The sequence below is a fragment of the Pecten maximus genome, chromosome 11 (genome assembly GCF_902652985.1).
Source record: "Pecten maximus chromosome 11, xPecMax1.1, whole genome shotgun sequence".
Lineage (NCBI taxonomy): Eukaryota > Metazoa > Mollusca > Bivalvia > Pectinida > Pectinidae > Pecten > Pecten maximus.
This window is the reverse complement of record NC_047025.1, coordinates 2,002,055-2,014,362: the sequence shown is the minus strand read 5'-3', so window position 1 is coordinate 2,014,362 and position 12,308 is coordinate 2,002,055. Positions and strand designations below refer to the sequence as shown.

Here is a 12,308-nt window from a genome sequence, read left to right as displayed (position 1 = left end):
CATAAATGCTTTGCCCATACCTTAATGCCACAAAAAGCTCCGGGCACCCGAAGGTAAGCCAATGTGATATCAAGTAGAATTAACTGGTAGTAAACTTAACACAACAGAAACTTATTCTAGTTTGATGAAAGGATTAGCACTGAATACAGTGTTATATTAATACATGTTGTTACTTGTAAAATTTCAAAAATGCATGTGTGTCAGTTTAATTTGTTATTATTGATAACAAATCTGAAAAAGAGGTCATTATATAATAGTCGCTATAATTCAATATCTTAAACGCTAAAACCTTTACAGAATTATGCGTATAATACATTACCACCAATTATGGCACTATTTTGTTTAGAGTAAATCTGTAGTAAAATTAATATCTTAATTACTTTATTGTTGTACTAATTAATAATTAATTCTCCCAAACATGAACACCAATTATAGCACTATTTTGTTAAGAGTAAATCTGTAGTAATTCTCTCAACAAAAAGATATTAAAATTTTGTAATCCAAATCTAATGGAATATGATTATTTAAATTCCATGCACTTGTTGGTTATTCATGGATTTCTCAAAAAGATCACCAAATTGTGAAAGACACTTTAATTTCCCTACTAAGCTCGGCTTCCTACAAAATCAGTTACTATATGTTTGTCTTTAAAGGTAACATAATTTATATACTGTTAGTTATACAAATATTACAATTAAATTGCTTTCCATCTTGTTAGCAAATTCTACTGAAGACAAGGCAGTTTAAATAAAGGGCTTTTCTGGGGGCTTTTTGGGGCCGTTAATGGGCCCCATTCCGATTGAAATTACTTCATATTTAAGCCAAATTCCCAAAATTTGCAGTTTGCTCCTGAAAAAATCTTTCCCAATTCACCAATTTTCTTCCCAAAATGAGACAAAACAACCCTTTCCCAAACCAGTGAGAAAAAGCCCTGAAATATGGCAATTGAATTGTTTTCCAGCTTGTTAGCAAATTCTACTGAAGACTCGGCAGTACTTTTAGATATTACTAGTAGTATGAGGTGACTGTAGTAATAGATTATACTTGGTACATGTTTCACTGCTAGTGTTTAGTACATAGAAAATGCACAGTTAATATATATAGCTACATGTAACAGTAGTCATATATCTGTTGGAATGGCATTCTGTTTTGTGGAGTTGACGGGTACTAGTTTCTGGAGGTTTCTGTAAAAGGGGGCGTGGGGATTTCTGACAGCTACCAGTTTCTAGAAATTTCTGTAAAAGAGGAAAAAAATGCTGAGCTCGAGATATCACTTACCTCTTCATCTCATCAAAATAAATAAATAAAAAAAAATCATATTTTACAGAATACATCTGGGTATAATTGAATGGGCAGATACAAATGATATACAAAAATGTATTATAGATTAACTGGGGGATTAGATGCTGTGTTAATTTTCTTGTTAAAGTGTATTGTAATTGTGATCATTGATATGAGTCTTCATAGAACAACTCCTGTTGATAGTGCACTACCTATATGTACACAGTTGGCCCTACAGCTTGTGAATAGTTTAAATAATGTCTACTTTCAATTTGATAATTTGTCCACCTGTATTGTGATATTATAAATCTCACAGGAATTTATCTCATTCTGTGATTAGATTATGAATCATTAAATCATTTTCAGGTAAGTGTGATCTGTAAAACAGTATCAGTATTAAATTGACACTCGAGCTGTTCTTAGTAAAGGATGGGTAATGAATGTAAAATAATAGTATATATAACGAGACCACCATTATGATTCAAATTGGCCTGCATCCGTTGTTCGTCTGTAAGCAATCTTTGTTATAGCTATTTTCATGTATAAAGGGAGATAACTTCACATGACCCGATTGATAGTAGAGTGTTTGTCGGAATCTGTATTCAAAGATTACAAGTCTGTGTGTTTTGGCTGGTTGTCTGAAAACATTCTAAAATAACTGTCTGAACTGTTTAATATGCTGATATGAGGAGTCTTATGTCAGACAGAATTGAAGAGGTCAGGGGAGACAACTGTATACTCATATACTCTTATACAAGGGAGACAACTTTGTATGACCTATAATAAGAGACAAATCAGGGAAGACAATTGTACACTTAATTGTAAGGGAGAAAATTATATATTAAGTGTAAATTGAAGAGAAATCCGGGAGGCTATTGTACGCTTACGTAATATTGATACAGGGGAGACAACTTTGTATGAAGTGTTATAAGAAACAAGTCAGTGGAGACAACTGTACACTACATAATATTGATACAAGGGAGATAACTTTGTATTTAGTATAGAAAGAGACAAGTCAGGGGAGACAACTGCACAATCATATAATATTGATACAAGGGAGATAACTATGTATTTAGTATAAAAAGAGAGGTCAGGGGAGACAACTCCACAGTTAATTGCATACTCTCGATACAAGGGAGACAACTATGTATGGCATCTACTAACTGTCCGAGTCTGTAGTCACTAAAACCTTTTATTCCAGAAAAAACGCCAAAAGGCTAGATATTACATAGCATGGGTAAGTTGTAGTGGACCGTTTAGCTTTGGTTCTTATCTATCTGAGTTGCTCCATTTTTTCTATTTTATTCAGATTACTATGGTTTGATTTATGCTTGTTTTTCTGCTCCTCGTTTCCTGTACAAATACTGTATGGTTTATTTCTCTGGGCTCCCTCAACAGGAATGACAAATATATGGTATGGTTGTCTCTATTATTGTGTATTTTTGGTTTATTTTCAGTGATCTTTGTATTCTTTGTCAGCAAAAAGAAAAACTCATGCGTTATATTCAATATATTTGCAATAAATATAAAGTTTTGCTTCAGATTTTCAGTTTTTGCTGTTTTACCAATTGAAATATAATATCAAATATTTTTTATGATTTTTTTTTTTCAGATAAATAAAAATGACTATGTATGTTACTGTTTATGATGTTAGATATTAATTTTACTTTAACGATATAAGCTGACACAGGATATCGTAGTGAGGTTTTACTCATGTGAATGTATCTATAATATTCTGCATCCCTGTACCTTTCATCTTAAATATGCTTTACTCATTTAAAATGATTATACAGGGTACTCGTATCTGGTTTCCAGCATGTTTGATTTTAGCACAACTTAAGTATTGCCTGTCTTTGTGAACTTTTCTACTGGTTATTTTGTAGAAATGGTAGGCCTAAAATTGGATGACAGCAAAGTAAATAAAAAAAAACAACATTAGAAAATTACAAAAAAAAAAGTCTGAAAATTAAATGGTTTTAGGCAGGGATTGCTATGCTTTATGACCACACAATAAAATGTGTTGATGACATTTTTGAAAGTTTTAAGTCTGACAAGCCTGGCTAATCCATCCTGCTAACTTTTGATTTACTGTTTAAGGACCCGGAGCTATGTTACTGGAGAGTTCGATTTGGAAACAAAGGGGTGAGAGGGTTGACAGTAGACGTGAATTATTTGAGTTTTTGAGATATTTTTCATTCCATTTGCTTCCCATCCCTTCCTGAAGCAAAACATAAATCATTTGCTTTCACATTGTGTTGTTATGTAGGGTCAAGGCCATTTAACTTTTTGCATGTTGTTTAATTTAATAACTTGTCCTATGTACAGTCCAAGTCAGAAGCTCTATGATTAGTAGTACGTAAGGATCATACATGTTCCATTTTCAAATAACATTGAAAATGACATTCCTTCATTTAGATTCATGGTTTGTTTTTAATTCATGATACTTTATAAACATTTTTGCGGGAATAAGCACCTGTTTTCAGTCCGTTATGTAAATCAAACATTGGTGGGAAATCATTTGAGAATTTTCGTCAAGATTTTATGTCATGACAGTATTGGACCCAAGGTTAACAGCATAATGTACATCAAAATCTCTAACAATTTGGGTTTGGAAAACTCTGACATATATCATATTTGTAGCTATTTTGCTAGCTTTGCTACCATGAATAGTATTTTGAGTGGGTAGGTGTATTTTGGGCCTTTACAGTGGAACTGTATTCATTATATGAATACATTAGAGGCATTTTTACCTGTAAACCATTATCGGTGAATTTCATTTAGGAACATCAAACACATGTATATAGAGAAATCCCAATAGAATTCAGTTCGTCATTGTTTTGTACCCCTCCTTAGTATATAGAGGGGATGGCGTACTTGTGTTGTCTCGACAGTCTGTGCATGCATATGTGCGTGTACCTGTCAGTAGTGAGAAGGTTGTGTACCTGATAGTTCTAATATTGTATATATGTCATTATATCAACTTCTTTCATGTTCATCCACAAAATATATAGAGTTTAGTGGTCTCAGTCAAGGTTTGAGGGTCAGAGGTCCTATAATTTAGAAGTATGAAACTTGGGGGCATGGGTACATGCTCTTGAACCCTTCTTAATGTTGTTTATATCTACAACATAGTATATACATGATATAAGCATGAAATTCTAACTGTGTATCAGATTTTGGTGGTCATTAGTCAAGGTTTGAGATTCAGAGGTCACAAGACTTTTGAACTTTGACCTTTTTTGATCCCTGCGATATTTTATCATTAGATGGTTGTTATGATCTTTGGTAGTCAAGGTTAAGGGGTCAGAGGATACATGACTTTTGAACTTTGACCTTTATTGATCCCTATATAATATCATAAGAAGGTCGTTATGATCTTTGGTAGTCAATTTTAAGGGGTCAGAGGTCACACAACTTCTGAACTTTGACCTTTATTGATCCCTGTGATATTTTATCATTAGATGGTTGTTATGATCTTTGGTAGTCAAGGTTAAGGGGTCAGAGGTCACACAACTTTTGCACTTTTACCGTTATTGGTCCCTGTGATATAGCATTAGATGGCTGTTATGATCTTTGGTAGTCGAGGTTAAGGGGTCAGAGCTCGAGGTCACACGACTTTTGAACTTTGGCCTTTATTGATCCCTGTGGTATTATATAATTTTAGATAGTCGTTATGATCTTTGGCTGTCCTTGTAAGCCTCTACATGTGGTCTGTGGAATGTTCTGTGTCACTGTTAATATTGTGCCATCCACATTTAAGTTGCTGAAGATATTGTTACATTGGAATGTGAGTGTATAGTTATAGGATGGGCCAGCTTCTATCTGCAGAATGTATTGTCATCATTGTATGTACTGCCTTCCACATTTTAGTTGCTGAAGATATTGTGAAATTGAAATGTGAATGTATGTACTTGAATTGTACAGTATCAAGATCCGCCAGATTTTAATTTTTGGAAGGAGAGCTTCCATTTTCCTTGTGTTTAGAAATGTTGTTACGAATTTCCCATAATGTGATGGTCACCGTAATTTTTTTCATCTCTGTGGCTGCATGTAATAATATATAAACTTGACCAAAAAACGCTTCACTATATCTGCTTTACCCTCAGGCCAAACAAAACAAAATTGATGTTTCCACTTTCACATGTCAAAATCAAATGTAGTTTAACACAAAATGTTAATGTATTTTCATGACAGTATTTAATTGATGAATTCTTTTTAAAATCAATTAATTGTGAAGTTATTCTGAAATCTAACTGAGTTAGAGAAGTGGAAACATACTTTTTTGGTCTCCTACAAAAATTCAAATGATTCTACGAATTTAAAGTTTGTTACAAAACCATACATAATATATATATGCATGTATCTTATCAGGAAAGTCTTGAATCATGTGTTTAATTTCAATTAAGAACATAAACAGTATCAAGGCTGTTTTAAACAATTGTAATTTCTGATTTAATGTTATACAAGTTTACTCATTGCGAGGGAAGCACATGTAGAATTATCAGAAAACTCTCCAAGGGAGAGTATAAAGATGAATTTGCTTCTCAGTGGTCTTCATAAGTTTGTATACTAGTCAGAGTTGTTAAAAACATCCAATTTAGAGTTATTCTCTGGGTGGTAGTTGAAGGTCGGCTAGTGTTCATTAAATTTTACATGACGTACGGTAATCTACAGTATAACTAATGAATCCTATGTATAAATCTGAACCTTCAACATACATCCAATCCGTGGTTACATTTAATTTCCCTACTGTCCTATAACCTATACATAATTGTTTTTGGTTCTTTCTATATGATTTCAAACTATTTCGATGTTTCCATAATGGAACAAAATTTTGTGCAAACTTCTTATAAACAAATACCTTTAAACATTGTTACTTCCGCAGAGATTTAATTCAGAATATTGTTGGGGGTAATTATTTCTACAAATTTTTCTTTTGCCCCTGCTCCATAAATATGTACAACATACTGTAAACCGATGGTCAGGTCGAATTGGCTGATAGTTTGACCACATATTTTTTCAATAAAAACAATTTTCTAGGTAGTGTTAGTTCGAACATTGAATATAATTACATTGGGGAAATTTTCGCTGCCGATAATATATTAATGTATTTAGCATAAATTTCCCCCTTGAATAAATTTACACATATACAGTTATTATAATTTAATTTAGTAATGAGTATTTCAAATTAATTTGTTGTATTTTTAGTTTTGTAGTTCGTTCTGTATCAGCAGCAAAAACTGCAAATTTCCATACAAGATACACTATCATAATATACACAGGGTATCATAGACTCTCTTTTAACGTCTTTATTCTATACTTATGTAATTCTGGATACTTTACAGATTGATGAAATCTTATAAATTATATACAATTTGATTTCAAGTGATCTGGCTGCAGGCAGTGTTTATATACTACATGTACTCACCTTTTTGATTAAAAGTATTTTTCAGCAGGTCTCGCTTCAAAAATACCTGGTATTGAACATATTGCTCATATTGATCTGTGTTCACCGAAACGTTAACTGTATCACGGCTAAAAAATCACACACAGCTGTATCTGTGTCTAGCTTGCACATTTAAATAAGTACAAGTTCTATTTCAATCTTCAAAAACCAAGGGACATTTAACTGGGAGCAGATTCCATGAAAAAAAAAAAAATGAAATTACCATGAAAATCTCATTAATCCATGAAAATGTGCAGTGAAATCTTAATTGCCTGAACATTTTTCATGATACATTCAAAAAAGGAGTGAAAAATTTCAGGTGCACTTATGAATTTGCCATGAAAATCAATTTCATGGTCATGATTTTCACTTATTTTAGTGACTGAAAAATTTCATGGCCATTATTTCTTGTTAAATTGAAATTCATGATCATTAATGCAATCTTGTTCATGGCCATGAAAAAAATAACATTTTTCCAGTAGTGAAAACATGATAGATTGCATCTACGTATACATGCATTTATATATGTCGGGACAAAATCTCAAGACATAAAATTGACCAATCACTGCTGTATCATTTGCAAACTGGTGGGTATGGAGCCTTCTTTTGTCATACATATTTTAAGGTTGGCAAGGTAACGGAAACAAGAGCAGAACCCTTGGTTTTTGAAGTTGGTTATATACCCATAGGGGACCACTGTACATATACATTGTACATGTACTTCACAATTTTTATGCAAAAAATAAAAACAAAACAAAAATATCCTTTTTTAATCTGTGTCATAAAAATGCACTCGGCTCATTATGTGCTAGATAGGTTGGTGTTTTTCTCACAAATTTTGATTTAAAACGTGGAAAAGAAAATTTGTCGATTAAGTTTTTACCACCTACTGTTGTAAATAAATTGAGATATCACCACTTAATTAACATTTTAAATGTGTCACAAAATTATAAGCAATTTTTTGTATTATATTTGTTAAATTTTTAGTGTAGAATGCCGAATATTAAGAAAATATGGTAATAATAGTCTGAGCATATAATATAATATCTGTATAATATGTTTGTCAGTACATGTACTCATAAGGTAAATGTTTTTATGTTTTGAATCATGTACATTTTTTATGAATAATTTATCAATTTATAAGACAAAGCAGATGAATTATTGTTGTAGGTTAGTTTTATTTGATTTTGATATAATATAGAAGCAAGCTTTGCTTTGAAAAATAATTATCTGCAATGACATTTAAATTGCTTTTAAAATAAGTAGGAAACAGCTAGTTATGTTGTTCTTTATAGATATATATATATAGGGTTGCATAATTACATATTATTAATTAAGAAGATCTATGTCATATTTGTTAACGATTGGTTTCTGTGTTCTTTGATAATTATTTTGGCTTGATCAAATACTATAATTCTAGATGAAATTAATTTAAGATGAAATAAATTATTGTAGATATCGATGTTGTGGAAAACAGATTTAAAAATTGCACTCCCTCCAAGAAAATGTCATTTTTCCATCATATTTATCTTCACTTGAATTAAATTTTGTAGAACGGCTGTGATTAATATTGTTACTCATATCATATGTACAGTATGTACAAATTTAATAAAATCCAAAAATGGTTCTCCGATAAAAGCCTTAAATATAAATTAGAATTCGGTGTGTAGTAAATCTAGGTTTCGAGAGGTGAAGTGTGGGCCACATGTTAAATACATGTACATATGTACATATATATACCTCAAAATAAATCTTCTCTATTAATATTGGACTAATTGATTCATGCGTTTTAAGTTTTCAGAAACAAAATTTGAATGTTTTCTTCAGAAATATGAGTTTATATTCTGCAGCTTTTCATAAGTAGAATTACTTTGTGTTGCAGGAGGGCGCAGACTATGATGTTTCCATGGGTAACGGCACAGACGATGGCGTGGCATTTCCTGGGAAGGTGTCTGAAGGAACCCTGGAATCTTCGTCTCTCACTGATAGTTTGCTGGTCGAATCAGCATCAGAAGCACTAGAAGGTGTGTGATGACCTGCCGACCTTAGATTCATGTTGAGATGTTCTCTTTAATTTCTTCAATAGGATTAGTAGATGTTTTATATATATAGTATACAATATCATTGATGCATGAATACAGGACTTCGTGAAAATGACAAAATCTGTAGAAAAATTGTTTCAGAAACATTGTAGGTAAATAAAAATCTGTTGAATAAATTGTTTTAGAAACATTGTAGGTAAATAATCAACTATTTATAAAATTCTTTTAGGCCAAATAGCATACTTATCCTGGAAAATTGGTTGTAAGCCTATACATATTTGTTATTAGGTAGTTAAAAGGTAAACAAACTAAATTGTTCCATCTTCATTGTTCTTTACACAATAAGTCCTCCACCTATTTAAATTGAGCTTTATAAATTTCAATGGTATATCGTAGCTATTTACTTGGCAATGTATAGTATGCGTTTAATGTAAGTTGGTAAATATGTGTAAGGATGTTATGGTATAAACAGCAGCGTCCTCAGGATCCGGGGCCGATAGCGACATGTTCGACCATCCTCTGGCCATGGACCACTCTACAAATTCAATCAACCATGTCGACGATCGTTTGTCGCCAGACGAATCGGTCACCATGGAAAACAACCACACGGGAAATAATACAAAAGTGCAGACGACCCCGGACAAGAAAGTGCGTGGACACGGGATGTGTTTGACCACGAGTGACCACGACAGACTCCGGATATTTATACACGAGTTCAGTGTCCGTGCCCTAATTCCCTGGGCCGAGATGTCCATGAGATACCTTAATGAGCAGGTAAGTCACTGGGCAAAATTCACAGATATTTGTGTATTTTATCTAATTTATCAAAATCAACCAGGGGTCAATCTAATTTTAATACAAGACTGATCACTAAATTGTTTCAGACAGGTTCAGTCACTCTACCTCTGTGGAAAGGTTGGACAGTCTATCTTTAAAAAATGGAAAATAGAAAAAATTATGTTTTCCAATTAAATTTTTAATGCATCCAATCGTAATTAGCAAAGAACCATAATTTGGAAAGATAAATTATTTTTAAGTGATGTTTTGTTAATTATTTGTGAGTTGATAAGTTCTGTATTTTTAATATGTTAAGAATGTATAGATATGTTTGTTGTTGATGACGGCTGGTTAGTGTAGTTATACAATGATTATAAAGCAGGTATGGAAATCTTACTGACCTGTTTAATTTTTCAGTTGACCTCAAGGAAAGGTATTCCTCGATCAATATTCAGTGTAACAAAGAAATGGTTTGGAGGCAACAAAGCAACAGAAAAGGCCGCGGCAACTAACCAGAACACCACCGTAGTGTAAGTTACGACACCAGTCTAATACTTAATACTATCAGTTTACATACACAGTACGAATGATTGTCCTTCGATTTGTCAGCTAGTGTAAGTGCTGTGTTACTTTTAATACCTACAATGGGGCTATGATAGCTCTGTTAGTAGAACACCATGCTCATGCATTTAGAGCGGACAATCTGGTTCAATCCTTACTTGTGTGAGTTTGTTTATCCTGGAGGGACAATTAAGATCACAGATCTGACCATCCAGTGCTGTTCCGACTGTTCTTTGGCCACTTGACCCAAATTACTGTATATGACATGCAAAGAACTTTTGGTATGGTAGTCATTGAGGTAGACACCAGCTACTACACAGAGATCAATCGCACCTCTATATGATGCTGATTGTTTACAGGGAAGTAAACCCAGACACTCTGATGTTCTACTACAGTCAATACTTTTTAACACTGGTTGTTTTTTCGTTATAGATATTCTCAGGAAGCACCAGAACTGCAAATGCGACGACTGGCAGACCTGGCTTTCCTCTTCCAGATGTATGACTTTGCTTACCAGACGTACCACACGGCCAAGCGTGACTTCAACAATGACCATGCATGGCTGCACACAGCCGGTGCCCTGGTACGTAATGATCGCCGGGGTTTATTAATGAGAATCTTCAACTGATTTTTTACTCACAGTTGTCTGATAGTATAAAGATTCAGAATAACATGCATGTAATTTGATAAGAATTGTTACAAAACAAATAAAGTTTAATTGTTTGTCTAGAAGCTGTCCAAAGTATTTTTGGTACCTTGGGAAAAATATGTTTTGAAAGTGGAATAGATTCCCCGGTTTAAAATTACATTTTGCTGTAATATTTGAAAAAAAACAAACAAAAAAACCAATGATTGTATCTGACAAGTACAGACTTGATTTACTCGGAGGTAAACTAAGTTCTGCTAAATTATGTAACATTGTCTGGATGTACATAAACCGTTCTTGTGTATGGTTTGCACCTCCCTTTTCAAGAATCAGATTCTGGCTAAAAAAGTGTGCACTATATTGTAGAATTTAGGGTAATTATTTCAATCATATTGATATCAAAGCGTAGGTGTTGTGATTTTTTTTTTCAGGTCGCTGTGTTGCCCGCATCTCCCACATGGTTTTAATGTGTGCACTTTAGATTCTCACATGGGCTTGTTCCATGGACAGTGATATATCTCAAACCGTGTTTAAGAGTTAGGCTGTTCAGTACGAGGCTTGTCGAGTCGACAGTATGCCTGATTATTTTTCTCACAAACTTAAAAAAGTAACAAACTGCCAGGTGTTGTGCAACATATTCGTCTCGTCATCATCAATGTCCCAAGAAATGTGCATCGTAATTGATTACATTTTCAATTTGAAACATGGTTACACCACACAAAATGATGACATCAAACTTTTGTGAGTGGCGTAATACTGCATGTCAGCTGTCTGTAATTTTCCCTACCCTGTATGAGGTCAATTTATCCCGCCCCTAGCAACCACGAGATCACCCTGTGAGGTATTTATGTGAAAAAGCTTTTGATTTACATCCCAGATTTAATGATTGAAGGGAGATAACTCATATATTTTCCAGTTAGGAGAAGTTAATTATATGTACGAAATTCTTCAGCTTTGTTTGTTATTTTAAATTAATACTATTCAACCTTATTCCACAGGAGATGGCGAGTTTGTCAGTTTTCATGCAGGGTCCAGTCAGCTCCCAGAAATACCCATCTCACTACATGGAGTCGGCCATCACGACCTACTTACAGTCATGCAAGTAAGCGAGGAGTCCAAAGCCAACATCACAATGTAACACTATATATTTGATTGGGAGCTACTTCTATAAACGACTTTAATGTGTCGCCTTCAAAAAATTCAAATGTTTTGTCTGGAATTTTTTTCCTAGTTTTAAACGGGTCATGTTCAGGTTTTAAGCCCACCGTTTATATGAGATGTGTGTTACAGGAATCCGTTATATGCAGCCCGAGCGACCCTGGTTAGCAGCGAGGCCCTGAAGAGTAAGGGGATGTACAACGAGGCCGCTTTACAGTTCATCAAACTGACCAGCGAGGTACAGCTGGCATCGCTACACCTCCCACACCTCCCACACGACAGCACATCACACATCTCCGACATTCACACTGTAAAATACACTTAATATTAAGATTTAATTCATATCAGTTACACTCATGACTGAGGGCCGCGGTGGCCGAGTGGTTAAGATGTCCTG

The 12,308-nt window shown here is 33.8% G+C and overlaps 1 protein-coding gene across 1 annotated transcript in view; it reads left to right on the top strand.

The window, feature by feature from the left end:
- Positions 1–12,308, top strand: part of LOC117337235 (trafficking protein particle complex subunit 8-like) — a 41,396-nt gene that overhangs the window by 4,610 nt on the left and 24,478 nt on the right. The window contains 7 exon segments of the mRNA XM_033898108.1: positions 2,483–2,518; positions 8,610–8,751; positions 9,242–9,543; positions 9,964–10,076; positions 10,540–10,690; positions 11,752–11,855; positions 12,044–12,149. Of these exon segments, the coding sequence (XP_033753999.1) occupies positions 2,483–2,518; positions 8,610–8,751; positions 9,242–9,543; positions 9,964–10,076; positions 10,540–10,690; positions 11,752–11,855; positions 12,044–12,149 (954 nt within the window).